This window comes from Embiotoca jacksoni, unplaced genomic scaffold (assembly GCF_022577435.1).
Source record: "Embiotoca jacksoni isolate LCO1_2020_lvr unplaced genomic scaffold, fEmbJac1.0.p SCAF_11, whole genome shotgun sequence".
NCBI lineage: Eukaryota > Metazoa > Chordata > Actinopteri > Embiotocidae > Embiotoca > Embiotoca jacksoni.
In genome coordinates, this window is record NW_027185241.1 from 18352141 (window position 1) to 18372003 (window position 19863).

Consider the following 19863-nt stretch of genomic DNA (forward strand, 5'->3'; position numbering starts at 1 on the left):
GCCAGCAAAGCATCTGGACTGAGAGACATCTGTAGAAATCTGATTGGAATCACATTTCAAACCTCCTCCAAATGTGGTTTGGATCAGGATTGCAAAAATCACATTTTATGTGTTTTTTTTTGCTGTTCACACTTTAAAAAAAAAAATCAAACTGGATACAATCTGGATATGGCAGAAACTGGGTTTGTGCTGGCAGCTTGAACATAGCCAAAGTGAGTTGTGATGATGGAGCAGATTGTTGTAAATGCATTTTCCCTCAAAGGTTTTCCCTAATCTTTCCAACATCCTCCTGCTCTGTGAAGGAATCACACGCCTCCTGCACTCCTTCACATTTCCACATTTCATCATGATCTGCTGTTTCTATCCTGGAATGTAAACTTCTCTCAGGTCTGATAATGAGAGTGACGACACTGAACCGTAAACACAACACTCGTCACACGGCACCTTTCACTTTAGTGCAAATGAACCTAATTTCCTCGGAAACATTTTCAAAGATTCCCACTATAGATGGTGAACGTGGGCCGTCCCACGCCTCTGGTCCCAGTTCATAAGACCTGATGTTACTGTGGGTGTTTAGACTGAAGTGGTTCATGTGGTCTTCAGTTGGAGTGTTTGATTTTAACCGTTGCCGTTTGAATTAACTCTGGAAAGAATTCACTTCAAATGACACTAAAAGCAGCGTTCATAGACGGGGGGGGGGACTTGTTGGGACAGATGTAGAGAAAATGGTTAAACGTGATAGAAACAAAGGCCTCGGGATATTTTCATGAATGAAGAGCTTCAGGAGGTCTGAATGAAATATGTGTGGAGAGATGGGTGACAAACAGGAACAAAGGTTCAGTTTATAGCTTCAGAACACGTCACAGTTTCTTTAAATTTCTCTTCATCATCAACTCATCATTGTTAGTAAGTAAGACAAGTTTATTTGTACAGCACCTTTCACAAATAATGAAACAGCCCACAAACAGCATGATTCTGAACAGTTAAAATCACCACCGCAGTTAAAATAACAAAACAACAAACACACGAGAACACTAGTGGAGAGATAAGCCAGTAAGAGGATAATAAATAGTACAAGGCGAACAAAAAGTTTTGAACTTGTCTTTTAAAAATGAGATCGTAGTGACAAGGGGATAATATATCATATCTTTGGTGCAACAGTTTAAAAAGCTCAGTCACCTCGGGTTTTAAAACAGGTTCGAGGGACGGCCCGCCATTTTTGATTGGCGGGCCTCAGTGATGATGTGTGATCTCCTGTGATGACCAGTTAAAAGACGAGCAGCTGCATTTGGCATTCTTTCTTATTCTTATCCAAGTCTCAATGGCATTCAAAACAGTCATTTAAAATGGACAGTTGGTTGCTGTGATCATGTTTAAAACAGCCATGCAGCTGTATTTCATCAGCATTAAAGTGATATGAGATGCCAGAGTAGCGGCTAATGATTTCTCCAAGAGGCATCATATAAAAGGAGAACAGCATAGGACCCAGAACAACACAGTTGTTCATAAACGATGACCCGTATTTCTTGCGCATTCACATTATGCACTTGATATTTTAGTAAAAATGAAAATCTTTACCAAATGTTCCAACAGTATTGTGAGCAGGGCCACAGTAGCAGAACAACACGAGCACCCCCAGCGAGGCCACCCACCACTTTAACCCTTTCTGCACTTAGACTCGGTCGACTGAATACTTCTGTTCTGTGGCTGCAGGAAATTCTTTATCCTCTGGATTCAGTCGGTTCCTACTTTCACCCCACTGGATTTCCGGCTGTCAGGTTCCACCTGAACCAATATTTTCTCTCCATGATAAACTGAGTGGAGGTTGAAAAGGCAGCACTTCGCTTCTTTCAATAAGTCGCTGTGTTTTGCCGCAGAGCCCCCAGCAGACCCTGTCGTACACACACACACACACACACACACACACACACACACACACACACACACACACACACACACACGCTCCCGCATACACTCTGGCATGCGCATAAACATGCACTCAAGACTTCTCACTGACCACAGAGTGCAGCATGGCAGACTTTAATTCTCTCATGGACTTGGCTGCGTTCTGATTGGTCGGGATGGATTTTAATTGCGTGTTATTGCTAGAAAATGTGGGAAGGAGAAGAAACAACAGCTCAGGGCCAACACAGAAAACTGACAAATGTATGCACACATTAAAAACACAGACACAGAGGACAGATGTGTTGGTGAGCGCGTCCCAGTGTTCGTGCCCCCATTTATTTATCTAACCAAATGACAACATCCCGTGCCAGTGACCCTTGACCCCGTATTACCACATTGACATAAATTCCCCAATATCCTGTTGAGCTCAAAGACCGTTGGAGCCGCTGGTCTTCATACCTGAGGAAACCTCATATGCTGCTCATGTGTACATGTTCTGTTTACTTTGTGGCTCAGTTCTCACCACAAGAAGTCGAGCGGACAGAAAGCCCATTGTTATACAACTTACTACATTCTTGTTCCTGTGTTTCTCAAATAACTCCTGTAAATTATGAGTGCAGCTTTCACTTTGGAGAACATTTATCATTCCTTATGGTTTGGTGTAATCGTGAATGTTTGATCATTATTTTCCTGCGATGACAGCAGATGGAGGACGGCTGACAGATGAAATAAAAACACAACCCAGATTGGCTGTAAAGTTGTGTTCCTCTGTTATCGTGTGATTCCTGCAGATAGCCAACGCCATGGTGAGCACGTGGCTGGGCCCACCTGCCATGAAGTCACTGTTCACCAGGATGTTCTGCTGTAAGAGCTGCCCCAACATCGTCAAGACCAACAACTTTATCAGCTTCCAGAGTTACTTTCTGCAAAAGGTAAGTCAAACAAACCAAACAAACTGCTCCTTCCTCTCTCACACTGACCTGCAGAAGCTCGTACATCCATTTCCATCATCGCATCGAGACTACTGTATCTCAGCCAATTGGCAACAAGCAGTGACGTCACCCGTTGGTCTGTTAATGGCCGTTATGAAGCCTCCGGTTCAGATTCTGTCCGTCACCATCTTGCTAGTTCGGAGCGGTTTGGAGCAGGAAGTGACCATATTTGGACGAGCTGGGGAGGAGCTGGTGGATCTTACTGATCTGATTGGAAACCTGACGATACTACGTCCCACCCACCGATAGCTGTAACCGGACTGCATCACAGGCCTGTCAATCAAACAGACACACCCCCAAAAACATCCTTTTGAAGCTTATTTTCTAATTAATGAGGGATCATTTTCAGATGGACCTCCAGAAAACTAATTAGCTAATTTGGCTAACAACACTGAGATAACTCGTGGAGAAATTTTATTGACTGAGAATGTTATGAGAGAAGTTGAATGGGAGTTTATGGAGCCAGAGGATATTTGGAGCTAACCTCTAGTGGCACTCGGTGGTATTGCAGTTTAAGACACTTCTGCATCGGCCTCATTTTTCCGAGCCAGAAGCTACAAACACTTTTATATACAGTCTGTGGTTGAAGCGTACTCGGGTATAAACTAAACCTTGCTATGATGCTGCAGTGTCATTGTCAGTTGTATTTAAATGCAGCTGAATTACAACTTAAACTTAATAAAATAATTCATCAGGTTTTAATAGACAAATTTTGGCAGATTGATCCCCTGGCTAACTTGAGTCAGAGCACCACTTGCTGTTGTTGAGGGTGCATTACTGAGGATGTGATGATGGTGAACGATTGTGTCAAAAGTCCTGATACGTGATATTTTTTTGGTCTTTTTTGGACCTATTTTTTACACTTGTAAGACATGCTGTATTTGTTTCTGTAGGGTGATATAATAGAAAGATGATGTGTAATTGCCTGTTAGGTATGTTTTATATTAACAAAATGCATTAGTTTGTTGATGGTGTTGTGTATTTGCAAACCATACTGTGGTTATTGGGGAAGAGGACATTTGGTAAACATGTTTTGTTTGCTTGGTAGGAAATCAGTTCTGTACATTTTGACATATGCGTTTATTTTTTAACATTAAAATGTCCATCATGATCAAATCTTCAGCGCTACTCTTTGATAAGAACATTTTAATAATTCATGTTTATGTCCAAAGTAGATATTGAATGATATATAAGGCCACGCGCCTCATTGTGAGATTCAGCTGTCAAATCATGTTTCTCCATCTATTTTGTAGAAATTTTATCTTGATGACTGTTTTGTTTTTGTGTCTTACGTCAGACGATGCCGGTTGCCATGGCGTTACTCAGAGATGTGCAAAACCTCTGTCCTAAAGATGTCCTCAACTTTATACTTGACCTGATCAAGTATAACGACAACAGGAAAAACAAGGTAAAGACCCTCTCACATATTTATTGTAACAGTTACAATTCAGTGATAAGGATGAAATATGTAAGAATGTCTAACTTAGTCACAACTATTTATTTCCATTTTAGACAAATCATTTGTTGTATTAATGTTTTGTGTACTTGTCCAGGGAAAATGAAATAATAACGCAATCTATGGCAATGCAACTCTTTTCTCTTATGTGACATGAATGTTTTTGTACTTGGTCCCTGACAAATAGATATAATAAACTTAAACAAAAAACTCTTAAAGATTTAATCAGTTATGTGTATGACCACAACCAAGCAAATAGACACAATGTATTTCATGTTACTCAGTATCTTTATTGAAATGAATAGCTGAAGTTATATTGTCACATTATAAACATAAAAATGTGTTTAAGTGTTTGTTTTTGGATACAGACAATAAATCTGCAGCCCCACTGGTCAGTGTTCATAAGCAGAGATTTTAAATTCCTCCCTTTTCTTCCTCCTTTCATCCCTCCTCTCCACCTGTTTCCAGTTTTCAGATAACTACTACCGCGCAGATCTGATCAAAGCTCTGACCAACTCTCTGACTCCGGCCATCAGCATCAACAACGAGGTGCGGACGGTGGACAATCTGAACGGTGACGTGCGTCTCATCCTGGAGGAGATCACACGATTCCTGAACATGGAGAAACTGCTGCCGAGCTTTAGGAACACCATCACTGTCAGGTACGGAGCCCAGCGTGTCGGTCTCGGTATGCAAACTGATCCGTTACGACTGGCAGCTCTTTATCTCAGCTCTACAGGACAAAATAAATAGCAAAAGAAAACCAAACCGTCGTGTGTATTACTTTTATACTGTTGTAAAGCAGGTTAAAGAACAGGAACATGTTACCATAGTAACCTTGTCTCCATCTACAGGCATCTACTTATTCTCTGCGTATGTTAGACTTAAATGTACTTGCTGTGGTTTCTACGACAATAAGAGGTCAACAAAATGAGGAAACATTTTTACAGGATCAATACACACACAAGAAAGCCCAATTAGTCAAGTCGGTTTTCTGTTAGATGATACAGTGCAGCATGCAGACTTATGTTGACTACTGATTAGAGAACATGCATATTTATTTAACTTGTGCAGAGACTGTAGATATGGAAGGTAGATTTCTATGAGGATATAATGCAAAATGTAAAATTTTCTTTCTAAGCTTTGCATGGACCCAAAGTCATTGTTCATATCTCCTTTTTTATATCTGTATAATTCTCATATTACACCTGAAGGCAGTCTAACTTTTATTTTGTTTTCAACAATATCTGCTGCTCCTTGTCATCTCATGAAATGTAGAAAGCATCAGATAAATAAAGTTTGTGAAAAAGAAAGTGAGAGGAAGGAAACAAAAGATTGTTATATTTATCATTTTCCAATCAAAAACCTCCTTTTGATTTTAAAGGATTATATTATATTGTTTTTAATATTTAGAGAGAAAAACAAATTGCAGCCTTTGTATATGTGATTTCCCTGAATTCCTCTCACTCAGCTTGAGTAACTTTTGTGGTGTCCTTGGTCCTCCGTCCAGCTGTCTGAAAGCGATCCATCAGCTGCAGAAGAACGGTCATATTCCCAGCGACCCGTCTCTCTTCAGGTCCTACGCTGAGTACGGACACTTTGTGGATGTTCGCGTCGCTGCGCTGGAAGCTCTCGTCGACTACACCAGAGGTACAACGTCTCTCCTTCCTGTTGTGGAACCAAATCTGCAGTTAATTCCAATTTATGCCAATAAGTGTGTGATGAGAGTCGAAACACTCTTTCTCTGCAGTTTTGGTTTAATGAGACACATCTTGTGTATGTGCGTGTGGTTTCCTTGTTATTCAGGTTTGTTGTGTTTGTTCTCTCTTGTTGTTTTTGTTGTGCAGTTGAAAGGAGTTCAGCAGAGCTGCAGTGGCTGCTCAACATGGTGCAGAATGACCCCGCTCACTACGTCAGGTCAGATAACACCTAATACATGTTTGCAGTTTGCACGCACACACTTTGCATTCATTTAGCATGCAGTACATTAGACAGCTGTTATCTGGCTGTTTTGTTCTGCTTGTCTTGCATGTCATTAAATCTCAGCCTCCCAAATGTGTTGTCACTTCTGTCAGTCATGATATTGTTACATGAACAATGTGGCGACTTCGGCCTCATATGGAATATATGTGTATTTCTCACACTGTCAAATGTTTATTGGGACATTTCAAAAGAAACGGTCCTTCAAAAGTCTTTAAAGCTTTCCATGTTTGAGAGTTTGAAATTTTATTGTCTCTACTGATTGTCCATCGGTCTGTAACTAGTGTTGAGTAACTGCACAACAGTCAACTTATAGATTTTAATCATTGTTTTTTTTTGTCCAATCAGACATGAGATCCTCGGTTTGCTCTGTAAGAATCCTCCGTTCACTAAGACAACCGACTCGGCGATGTGTAATGAAGCTCTGGTCGACCAGCTCTGGAAGCTGATGAACTCAGGTGAGACACACACACACACACACATCTGGATCTCATTCTTCAAATGTTCAGTTTAGCTTTCATCATGTATATGAGTAACTGTAGTTATAAATAACTCTAAAGTTTAGATCCATGATGAGCTGTTGTTGGACAATAAGCTAGAAAGCCTACAGTTTTTTTTTATTGGTAGCTGTCAATAATGAAGCCAGTTTATTTAATGTTTGCAACCTGTAGCTATAACTGGAAAATGAGCTGAGCAGCAACAGATCTGAAATGTTGACACTGTGGTGACGTCACGGAAACAGCTGGAACAAACTGACTTTAACATCTGATTTTTGACAAAATGGAGGTCCTGATTCACAACTATGAGCTTAATGTGCTCAAAGTGCTGATTTAATCTGTGAAAACTTGCAGTGGGACTCTGCTGCATTTAAGGTGCTGCAATCAGCTGATCATTTCTGCAGAGAAGCCTCCACCCTGTGAAGGTGCTTTATGATTGGAGATGATGGATCTGCACAGTGCAGAGTACGATCGGCCTCCCCCAACCAACTAATACACTTCTAATACACTCGCCTATCTTCAAACCTCAGCTGTCATGTTGGGAAGAGACATGATGCAAATTGAGATCTGTCTGCATAAACACGGAGAACTACATGTTGACGTGGCAGACTGTTGACAATTTTTTGGACGTTATATCCTAATCAGCAATCACGGTCTGATTTTTGCATTGATATGTCTTTTCAGTTAGAAACAACCTTTGGCAGAGTTCAGTCAGCAGCTTGAAGAGAGAAAGTTCACCAACACACTCATGTTTTTTAACATTGAATAGCTGCAGGTGATTTTATCTTCCACTGCTAACAGTGCTCATTTTTCACCAGACAGAAAGTTTCAGTGCCAGCAAAAAATGTCAAGCTGCACGTTTTCATCACTATAAATACAAATATGAATATAAATAAACAGGAGAAATATTAATTATCACCAATCGGCAACCATCAGTGAGTTCACCCGTTGGTTTGTGAACGGCCGTTATGAAGCCTCCAGTTCAGATTCTGTCCGTCACCATCTTGCTAGTTCGGAGCGGTTTGGAGCAGGAAGTGACCATATTTGGACGAGCTGGGGGAGGAGCCAGCGGTGCATCTGACTGATCTGATTGGAAACCTGATGATACTACATCCCGCCCACCGATAGCTGGAGCCTGACCGCACCATAGGCCTGTCAATCAAACAGACACGCCCCCAAAAACACATCTTTTTGAAACTTATTTTCTAATTAATGACAGGCTTTTTTCAGATGGACCTTCAGAACACTAAAAAGAAGGAGTGACTTTAGCTAGCAAAACCGAAATAACACGTGGGAAACATTTATTGACTTCAAATTTGATGAGAGAAGCTGAATGGGAGTTTATGGAGCCGGAGGCTCTTTGGAGCTGACCTCTAGTGGCACTCGGTGGTATTGCAGCTTAAGACACTTCTGCATCGGCCTAATTTTTCAGAGCTGGAAACTACGAACACTTTTATATACAGTTTATGGTTATTACAGCAGTTTAATGAGTCTAACTGGGAACCGGAACCAAAGTTGAACCAGGTATCAGGACCCATCCTTATAACAGACAGATTCAACAGGCTGTCATTGTATTACTGTATATGTAGTGTATCAGTCTGGTTTGAAGAGCCTGTGACTGGATATGACCCAACCATTAATAACTCATTCACCTTAAACCGAAGCAGCGGACTGTATGTTAGAGAAGTGGAGCAAAGCTGTGCACTTGTGACATCCAAAACAAATGTGCCAGTAGCCTCAGGCTGTGTTTTAAACTCTCAACCTAATCCTCTCTTGCGTTGTCACATTACTGTCATTCATCATTTTTTATCACATGACAGTGCTGCTCAGCTCAAAGGAGATGAAATGTTGTGTTTCTGAATGATGATCAAAAGCTTTTGAACTATTGCTGTTTGGCTTTTGTTCTTTAAAAACATATTACATCTTAGCCTTTCCTGCAGCTGTCACGCAGTAGAAATTTACCACAAATGAGCTGATTGAACCCCAGCAGGGCAAATTACACCGAGGGGACTTCGGTTAATGCACGCTCAGTTGTTCCTGCTCTCACACTGCATGTGGCAGAACCAAGAAAACATTTTATTTATAACATATTTTCTTTGGTTTGCGCTGGGACAAAGTTCCAGTAAATCCATTAATCTCTAGAGGAGGCAGGATGTTGCAGAGACTTTTACTGTCTATCAAAAGCAGCGGTGGCTGTTCTCCATCACGCTGAAGAACTCCACAGCGAAATACCGCTCACAACACGACCCAGGCTCATTTTACAGAGCAATCTGGCTTCAGATATTTCACAACCTCGCGGTGCTGTCTGAATGTTTTGGCTTCAGAAAGTCCTCCGACCTGCTCCACATTCTGTCGTGTTATGGATTTGATTTAAAATTAAGGTTTTTAAGAATTTCTGAAGCGTTTAAAGTTCCCAGCAGCTCAGTTGGCTCCGTCACTGACGTGGATGATTGGAACCACCGGGGCTCCTCCGTCAGCTGACTGGTAGCCACATTCAGTAACCCGGCAGGAAGTCATCTAGAGTCCGTCAGGGTTTTAGTTTGCCAGATCATACCATTGACATATTTGAGGACCTTTTGATGTCTCGCCTGTTTATTCAGAGGGTATGTTTTCTGTGTTGTTCAGTACATCGAGAGGAGCTCATACAGTCTCGATAATCAGACATACGGCAAAACTTAAACACATCGACTAACTGACATATTTATTTGAATCCATTAACATCACCTATGATCTACGACGGTAAATCAATAAGTTCCAAGATTACTGCTTTTGCGCACGTACGAAGCACAGCCCGGCACCGGGACGTTCACCGAGCAGGAGAAAGATATAAACCTAATGAGGAACTGGCACAAATTCCGTTGCCTGATCATCATCAGTTCCTGAGTTACACACGTTTTTGCGAGCGGTGGACCGGCTGCAACGTAATGACCAGAGGGAACACGTCAGATTTTGTATCAAACTCTGGAAATCTTCAATGGAGACTCTGACAGTGCTTTAGGAGGGCTGAGACAATGAAGCAGTGAGTCTGGAGAGGTGTTCTTAGTGACATTCACGTTTCTGACGGGCAGAACATCGCCGTCCAAAACTGAAAAAAAAAGGTCATCAGGTCAGGAGTTCAACCAGGTGGGTTTTCTTTGACATGGCTGTGTGCCGTGAATTCATCCCAGGAGGGTTGGAGGGAAACCACGGGGATTTGTACCAGTTACTCATTAGTGTTATCTTTCTCCTGCTCCGTGTGCACGCACGTGCTGTCGTCTCAGAACGTATTGATTTACTCTCGTTTCTCTCAGTCATGTAATAAAAAGGGTTCGGTCTACTTCTTGGTGCAGTGCCTCTATACACTCAAGGTTCTGCTTCTATTGTGTCCTCAGGTTTCATTATTTCTGTCTCTTCCTGGGGGTCCGATGTGTGTTTCAGCTAGCGAGCCAGGCCATTGAGGTTCAGTCTGCCAATCCAAATACACACCGCCTCAAAAACTAAATACGGGTCCATGTTCACAGCTCTATACTCCTGAAGACCATTTGGCTCTTATTGCAAGACATTATTTAATTTATTGACTTGCAAGCACAAATATTGATGGTCATTATTTCCAGTGAGCTTGTGTTTGTTGGTCGGGTTAGTGTGTGTGGCTGCAGGACAGTGCTGCCAGTTTAAATACGTAGTGACCAGTGTGGTCACCTTAAATACTACGTTCAGAAAACGTGTTGGTTGTTTTACCCGTCTCCCTCCGGACCCCGCGCCCCCCCGTGTGTTAAACATACACACTCACACAGGATGATGTTTCACTGGCTGAAGGTCAGCGCTGTAAGAACACAAACTCAGAGTACCTTCTGCTGCTGTTAGTCATTTATTTCAACCATGTTTTCAGACCACAGTCCACTCTCCATGTCAGGCGCCGGGCCTTCAGGTTGTCAACTTCAGCAAGATTCCATGTTTAATGCATCGCCGCTGCAGCATCTCAAATGACTCATATCGTGATGTATTTAACCCTCAACTGATTATCTTGTATCTAGTATCTTTGTGGGAATGTCAAATTAAATGTGTGGTTGAAGGATTAATGGCTGGCATGTACTCCGAAAAAAAAGAAAATGGCAACAGTGTTGATAGCTTTTCCAAACGGCTGCAAAGGGTGAAAGGACTGATGTCATAGACTATATAAAAGTGTTCGTAGCCTCCGGGTTGGAAAAGTGAGGCCGATGTAGAAGTGCCTTAAGCTGCAGTACCACTGAGTGCCACGAGAGGTTGGCTCCAAAAAGCCTCCGTCTCCATAGACTCCCATTCAACTTCTCATGAAATTCAATAAAACTAGTTATTTCGGTGTTGTGAGCTAAAGTCACTCTTTATTAGTTTTATGGCGGTCCATCTGAAAATAATCCATCATTAATTTGAAAATAAACTTCAAAAAGACCTGTTTTTGGGACGTAGTATCGTCAGGTTTCCAATCAGATCAGTCAGATCCACCGCTTGCTCCTCTCCAGCTCGACCAAATATGGTCACTTCCTGCTCCAAACCGCTCCGAACTAGCAAAGATGGTGACGGACAGAATCTGAACTGGAGGATTCATAACGGCCGTTCACAGACTAACGGGTGACGTCACTGATGGTTGCTGCTTGAATGTGAACCCTGCAGAGTTGCTGCTATTGCTAATTTTTCTCTGGTAACGCATCCAGTGACTGGTGGCTGTGCTGCATTTCACTACATCATCCTCGGACATCCAGCTCACATCAATGGCGGTTAGTTTGAAATGCGGGCGAGCTGTTTGTCAACAAATTTTGTCTTTCCATCTCCGGTTCTCTATCGCCACCTTAGACAACTGGTTCGTTACAAACTGACAACCTCATCCTGTACGACTCCTTTGACCTAATAGCCTCATCTTCTGAACCTCTTGTCACCACCCGATCTCCCTTCCACCTCGCCCTCCTTGTCCTCAGGTACCTCCCATGACTGGCGGCTGCGCTGCGATGCTGTGAACCTCTACTACACGTTGTTCGGTCTGACTCGGCCCTCCTGCCTACCGCTGCCAGAACTGGGCCTGGTGCTCAACCTGAAGGAGAAGAAAGCTGTCCTGAACCCCACCATCAAGCCTGAGATGGGGGTCAGCGCCGTCATCGACACGCCCGCCAGTATCGGCATCCACGGTGTGGGCATGAGCTACACAACGGTAAGTGGTGGAGAGTCATTTGTTAGGAGAGCATATTTTTTTTTATTTCAGCCAATTAAAATATTACGTAAAGACCATAAACTGTATATGAATGTGTTCGTAGCTTCCAGGTCTGAAAAATGAGGCCAATGCAGAAGTACCTTAAGCTGCAATACCACCGAGTGCCACTAGAGATCGGCTCCAAAAAGCCTCCGGCTCCACAGACTCCCATTCAACTTCTCTCATAAATTACAAAGTCCATACAATTTATCCAGAGTTATCTCAGTATTTTGAGCTAAAGTCACTCGTTTTAGTTTTCTGAAGGTCCATCTGAAAATAATCCCTCATTAATTAGAAAATAAGCTTCAAAAAGGCATGTTTTGGGCGCGTGTCCATTTGATTGACAGGCCTGTGGTGCAGTCAGGTTACAGCTATCGGTGGGCGGGACGTAGTATCATCAGGTCTCCAATCAGATCAGTCAGATCCACCGCTCACTCCTCCCCAGCTCGTCCAAATATGGTCACTTCCTGCTCCAAACCGCTCCGAACTAGCAAGATGGTGACGGACAGAATCTGAACCGGAGGCTTCATAACGTTCACAAACCAACAAGGTGACGTCACTGCTGGTTGCTGCTTGGCAAAGACATACTGTATTATGTAATGAATAGTAGAAACAGAGTATTGCTGTGATCTTCAATTCACTTAAACAAGAAGGAAATAGAAAAGTAATTTTTTCCATTTTAATGAAGTCACATGAGGATGTCCAATCTAAACAGAACATCAGCCTGGAGAACTTTTTGTAAAACTTTGTGAACCTCCTGCCAGAAAGAACAGAATATACTGCAGCGGTTTGCCACGCTGTCTCCAGTCACTGGACAGTTTAGTATCATGAGTCATGGGGTCAATATAATGTGTCAGGTCCATTAGTTTTGATGCCAGTGGTGATGTAAGCAGCAGGCTGCTTGGTGGTCTTTATTTCCTTCAGTTTGGATTTGTTTGATTTAGGGATGCTACACAAGAACGTCCAGATGGTGAAAACCACTTCATAAAGTCTGTATTATGTTATGATGGATCTGGATTTATAATTATGAATCCTACAGGATGATGCAGTGTTTGCCTGAGTCTCACCCAGAACCAGCAGGAAGAGCAGCAGTCTGACTGTTTCGGTTACAATAACTGATCTGTGACAGTTGATTGAGACTGAAATGACAATACTGACAATACTAAAAAATAAAAAACTTCATAACGAAATCATATTAAGTATTATTCGGCTGAAGTTTGAATGGCTCCTGGAGGTTCATGTACACCGTCTGAATGTGGCAAACACCATTAATAACGTTACTGTATTATATAAGAAGACGCACTACTACATATTCAGGCTTCTTTGCTTGTGTCCGTCAGGTGGATGAAGAGCCGGATCCGATCTCCCTGGGGGTGTGTGGGGTGGGGCAGCCCCCCCTGGGCCTGAAGAGGAAGGCTGAGACCCCCCTGGGGTCTCCTCCAGAGCCGGGACAGATACTGCAGCAGCAGGACGATGATGGACGAGGGGCGCGCTTTAAGATCAGGGTGAGACGGCGCTCTGTGGTAACCTTTGACCTCTTTTCTTCTCCACTGTTTCCATGCTTTGCTGTGCGCTGCTCTCCGTTCATCTTTGAGTTCACCCGAGCTTCATTCCGGCTAATAATTGATGGACTGTCAAACTGACGTCTTCAGTATGTTTTTAAGAACACCTGTGCTGTCCACAGAGACTCAGAAATAATGATGGTCTGTTAAAACTGCAGTTATCATTCAGGAAATTAAGATGTTGTGATTGTTATATTTAATGCAAACTGAACTGATCTCTGCAATATTTGTGGGAGCTTAAAATTTTGCTAAATCTGAGATTTCTCTGCAATAAACTTTTCCAACAGAAGCTCTGCTGTAGGTTTTACAGCACAAAGCAAAACTTACTTATAAAAATAAAAATAAAATATATATATATTCTTCTTCTCTTTAACTTCTCATCATCAAAACAAACCAAAAACAGGAAGAGCTTCATGGGAAATGTGTTCTTATGATAATTGGACTCCAATCGTCACACTTCCCTGCATCAGTCTAATCAGACAGTTTCTGTTAAATTGCGTGTGTTTTTACAGCATTACAGTTATAAGAGGCTGTACATTGTTTTTGTGTTGAGTTAATATTATTTAAAAAGTATTTAAAGCTCTTATTTTTACAGAAAATGTAGCCTTAGTATATCACCGTCACAGGCTGTCACTTTTATGAAAAAATACTTTTGTAACTTGGAGCTCCATGTTTCCTTAAGTTCAGAAAAAAGAAGAGAACTGAAATATTTTCCACCAATTTCTGTGGTGTGCTGTCTGATTATTATCGTAAGAAGTGATTATAAATGACCCTTTTTTATGCAATTGTAATAAATTAATTTTAAAAAAAAAAAGCTGTTTATGAGAAGCATGTTTAATTGTAAAAATCACAAACAAATTCTACTGATTTTCATGAGTCCATCAGGTTTATTAATGTCGTTCTGCTCCGTTGTAGTTCAACACCATGGAGGAGGAAGATATTGATATGGAGACTGTTCATGACAGTCAGGCCTTCATTCACCATCATCTCAACCTGTTAGAGAGACCGTCCACACCAGGTGAACGAACACACACACACACACACACACACACGCGCACGCACACACACACACACACACACACACACACACACACACACACACGCGCACACACACACACACACACACACACACACACATATCATAGATCAGACTAATCTGCTGTTATTTCTGGGTAAATGAAAACTGACTGAGCACTCTCATTGTTTTACTTTACTTTACTTTACTTTTTTTGAGCAAACACACATGTTTTGCTCCTCTCCATCAGCAGGTGTCACTGAGTGATTACATGGTCAACGTTAGCCTGGGAACACGAGGGCAAAGATTGTAGGCTCAGAAGTAGTCTGCCTTTGTTTTGGTGAAGACTGTCTAACCTGCATTACACTAATCTACACTAGTACACTTTATTAATAATAATAATTATAATAAACTTTATTTGTATAGCACTTTTCATACAAGAAATGCAGCTCAAAGTGCTTTACAACAAGAAAATGACATGCAGTGTTTGACATAAAAACATATAAAGGAAAGCGTTTCCTTCGAATGGGGAAGGGACATGTCCAGGTGGGGAAGAGACACACTCGGATGGGAGTGAGACACATTCACATGGGAAAGGAGAGACTGTTGTCAATACACAGAATAAAGTACATTTTCCAACATAGAGAATGGTAAATACATTGAACATCGTGATTTTTCTCCATCATGTGTCTTTCCAAATCACGTCCAATCAACTGAATTTACCACAAGTGGACTCCAATCAAGTTGTAGAAACATCTGAAGGATGATCAGTGGAAACAGGAAACACCTGAGCTCAAATTTGAGTGTCATGGCAAAGGCTGTGAATACTTATGTACATGTGATTTTTTTTGTTTTTTATTTTTAATAGAAACTTTTTTCACGTTATCATTATGGGGTATTGTGTGTAGAATTTTGAGGAAAAAAAATGAATTTAATCCATTTGGAATAAGGTTGTAACAACAAAATGTGGAAAAAGTGAAGCGCTGTGAATACTTTCTGGATACACTGTAGTTAACCAGAGACTTCGCGATGTAACTCGGTCCCATTAAGAGCTTCGTATGTAAGATTTCTTTTTATCCTTGTTTAATTTTAGGAAATTATTGCTTCTTCTTTCTGACCTTTAAAGGAGCAACGGTATTTAAAACAGACCACACAGTGTTATTTAAGTGATCAACCGTGTCATTTAAAGAGCACTCATGACGGTATGGCTCAATGATCTCATCATCTCATCAAGGGTCTCTTTTGAACCAGAATCTCCATTTTAGTCTTTGGCATGGTTACGATCACATCATAAAATATACAGAGATGGTAATACACATACTGAAACATGATCCATGTGTAACCCTCTGGTTATCAGCAAGATATTCAAATGATGTAAATTCACCTCGCCCAATATCAGAGAAGAGATGACTGCGATCCTCCTCCTCTCTTGTTCTGTCTAGCTGACTGATAAAACGTATAGTTCGGAGGACAAGCCTCCATCAGTGTTGCTTCACCAGTAGAGTTGTTAAGCCATATTTCAACTAGGAACATACAGTGCAAACTCTTATTAATTATGAGATCATTAACCAGAAAAGATTTATTGGCCAAAGATCTGACATTGAAAAGAGCCAATTTCAACTGCGGGGACTCTTAGACTGGAGAGGAGGCTGCTTGTGGCTGAACAGTGAGAGTTTTGAGATTTACTGAAACAGGTACCAGATGGTCTGTAATTGTTATGACGAGTGCGAGCATGCCACCGGCTGTTTAATATCAGCGGTGGCATGCTGGACGGCTGGTTGGGACAGAGGCATCCTCTGGATGCCTTGGGTGATGTGAAGTAGTGGGTCTGGTGAGGAGGGCTGGGGGGGGAGATGCAGGCTGTCAGCCTGTATGAGTGGTGGTGGTGGTGGTGGTGGTGGTGGTGGGGTGCTGGTGCCATGGTTGTTGCTCTGTCCTGTGTGCTGCGTGGGGGCAGAGATCAAGCTGTCCTTTGCCCTTATCTTGTTTTGGTCGAGCACGATGTAGGTTGGATCCCGTGAAGTTCAGATGAACACCATCAGGTTGAAACGGTTCTTACAGCTCCAGAAAGTGTTCAGATTGTCAATAAAACGTATCCCATGGTTGAGACATGCTGATGTCAGCATGTGTAACTCCGTTAACTATGACAGTCGTGTTATCCAAACACAGATTTTCAGTCTTTGTCATTTTAGCATGCCTGGTTATGGCGTCCCCTCTCAGAATACTACTGCTTCCTGTGTGACCTTTACTGTGTCTCTTCTGGCTCTCCATCTAGCAGTGATTTTGGGGCTTTCACTCTTGCCTCGATTGGCCTTATTGCTGGTAATGTAATTAGCTTCCTTGTTTTCCACATACTTAGTGTTATCACACACTTCATTCTGAGTCCGTCGCTCACACCCGGTGTGCAGGGAGAGTTCCAGTGGTGGAGTGAGCGTTGGAGCTGTGGTCCTCGTGTGTTTGCTTCTGCGGCGGATAACGTCAAACTGAGCCCTGGCTGGAGTTGATGTTTTCAGCCTCGCTCCAGTGCGATGCCGGTACGATGTGTCACCAGGAGAGCCGGGTGCAGCAGCCTCAGCTGCTAATCCAGAGTTTCGGACGACGTCAGAATAAATCCTGCGAGCCTGTCCAGCTGGTCCAGTGACATGAGGACGTGTCCAGGGGACAGTGTCAGCCAAGTCTGTGGCAGGAGGCTCCACATTTGTAGCCACTTGTATAAAAAATCTCTGTCAGTCTAAAATGCCTTTGTGAAACTGGTTCCAGTTCAGTTTGAAACTCCTACATTCATACTTATCAATCCTGGATTTGAATCACAGACTCAGCTGACAACAAGTCTAAATCAAAACCACTAACTTCAAGAGGTAATAATCCTGAACTACATCATCTCAGAGAACCTAAAATCAGATTTAAACACAGCTTCACATTTGTGAACCTTTTATTCTATTTATGAAATCACAAAAGACAAGTTTTTCACATCCAGACTACATCAAACCAGGTCGAGATCCAAAAACTAAGACTTGTCAGAACCAAACTAGATCAAAAGAGATAAAAGACTTAAGTTGTAAAAATACAAAAAGAGCATTTTTACAGTTGAATACAGTTAAATTGCCTTAACGTGCTTTTATAAATAAGATTAAATTTGACAAATATGAAAGAAGTCAGTTTTGTGGTCACTCAGCACTGTACCTAAGTTTCTCTTAACTTTCCCTCTAACTGCTGAATCAGAAGCTAAATTCAGTCGTTACAAAGAACTCAGACAAAGTGTTAAATATTACTTGAACTTTATTTATTTCGTCTGCAGTGATGCCCTTGCGTTGCGCCTCTTTTAGTTGAATGTGTGCGTGTCTCCTACCTGCTAACACACAGTCGTCCTCCTCCTCTCGTCAGGTAAAGAGCCGCCGTCGGTGGAACAGTCCCTGCTCTCGATGCCCGCCACGCCGGTGCCGTCCTTCCCCAAGGAGACCACCTCCTCGTCCTCGAAGCACGCCGGCGACCACGGCCACCACCACCACCACCACCACCACGAGCACAAGAAGAAGAAGAAGAAGCACAAGCACAAACACAAGCACAAGCACAAACACGACAGCAAGGACAAGGACAAGGACAGAGACCGGGACAACTCGCACGCCTACAGCAACAGCCCGGCCAGCGGCCGGTCGCTGCGCTCGCCCTCGCTGTCCGACTGAACAGCGCCGCCGGCGCGCAAAGGGTGAACTGCACACGTGTGACGTGCAGTAGCAGGTTTTTATTCCTGCGAGTCTGGAGATGCGTTTGTCTTCCATGTTTGATAGAACTCAGTTTGGAGTCCTCAGTCGTTGTTTTCAGTTTAATCCTCTGATATATGAACACTGGATTCTTCAGCAGAGGCAGAAGCTGCACGTCGGCTTACAGGAAGAAACACAGACTGAACTGAGGCTTCATCCAGTTGAACCTTCCGGAGACATCTCACACACACACACACACACACACACACACACACACACACACACACACACACACACACACACACACACACACACACACACACACACACAAACACAAACAACCTGCAGTCTGAGGCATCCAACCACACACCTCTCCACAAACAGTCAAACAGTCTGGGCCGACCTCGGTACGGAGCCACCGCTCTGGTGCGCCTCATCCCACAGCTCAGTCCCACATTCAGAGGAAACATGATGGATGGTGCTGTGGAGTCTGCGGATGACGTTTTCCTTGTTTACTCAGTGATTCAAACCAAACAGAGGAATTTCACAATTTCACTGTACTGTACAATTTACAACTCCAGTAATACTAGTAGTATTTTTTTTTAATTTTTTATAATACTTTTGTTTCCCAGCTGTCATCATTGTTTGAAGATGTTTTTGTAATTGAACCAGATGAAGTCCAGCTCCACAGCGGCCGGTTTTCTTCTGGCAGAGTGTCTGAGGTCTGATGAGGTGGTTTTACACTTTAAAAAGAACGTTTAGCATCCAGTAGTGGCCGTTTAGAGAAGCAGAAGTCAGACGGCCAGAGATAGTTTTGTAATTGACCTTCTGATTTCATCTTGCCTAAAAGACAAATTACTGTCAGTCTCAACAGTCATGTAAAGTTTCCTGACATTGTTAAAAAAAAAAAAGTTAAAAAATCACTCTCATCCAGTTCTTGTGAATCATTCTGGGAACATTCGTCTCTGTTTGTGTTGTGAATTCACTCTGTGAGATTACAAACTGCTAATTAAGTATAAAAAAAAAATCAAAGTTCTTTCAGTCGGTGCCTGTTATTAAACACAATCAAAGCTGTGAAGCAATATTGGTTTTACAAATGTGTTGTAGCAGATTAATACCAGTTATGACTGAAATATGATCTGAAAGAAGAATTCACATAGAATGAAAACTTTTTGTACTAAAACTTTTGTTTAATAATTGTTGAATTAGTTGTTTTTGAATTAAACAAATAAAAAACTTTTATACTTTTACAGAAGGCAAAATGTATTGATGTGTTTGTGGAAAATTGACTTCAGCCACTTTTGAGCAACATGGAAGAGTTTTTTTTGTTTTGTTTACTTGTTTATCTAACTGCTGTCCATCTGCTTCTACTTGTCCAATAACCCATTTAAATCCAGAACCTTTTCTAAACAAAAACAAACCTCAACAGCATCAGTAGAACCGTTCAACAGTGTTCGCTGCGCAATGAATGCCAGTTTGATTTCTGTCTGACTTGATCCAGAGTTGCTCAACGTCCTGCAAATGTAAGTAGTAATGACCTCACAGGATCGAGGAA

At 42.1% G+C, this 19863-nt stretch overlaps 1 protein-coding gene across 1 annotated transcript in view; it reads left to right on the forward strand.

The window, feature by feature from the left end:
• The window catches only part of taf2 (TAF2 RNA polymerase II, TATA box binding protein (TBP)-associated factor), a 36088-nt gene extending 16531 nt beyond the window's left edge, over nt 1–19557 (forward strand). The window contains exons 18-27 of the mRNA XM_069143455.1: nt 2697–2837; nt 4195–4305; nt 4822–5015; nt 5864–6003; nt 6201–6270; nt 6682–6791; nt 11762–11991; nt 13371–13535; nt 14508–14610; nt 17992–19557. Of these exons, the coding sequence (XP_068999556.1) occupies nt 2697–2837; nt 4195–4305; nt 4822–5015; nt 5864–6003; nt 6201–6270; nt 6682–6791; nt 11762–11991; nt 13371–13535; nt 14508–14610; nt 17992–18290 (1563 nt within the window). The 3' untranslated portion in view covers nt 18291–19557. The remainder of the gene's footprint in view (nt 1–2696; nt 2838–4194; nt 4306–4821; nt 5016–5863; nt 6004–6200; nt 6271–6681; nt 6792–11761; nt 11992–13370; nt 13536–14507; nt 14611–17991) is intronic.
• Nucleotides 19558–19863: the final 306 nt, after the last annotated feature.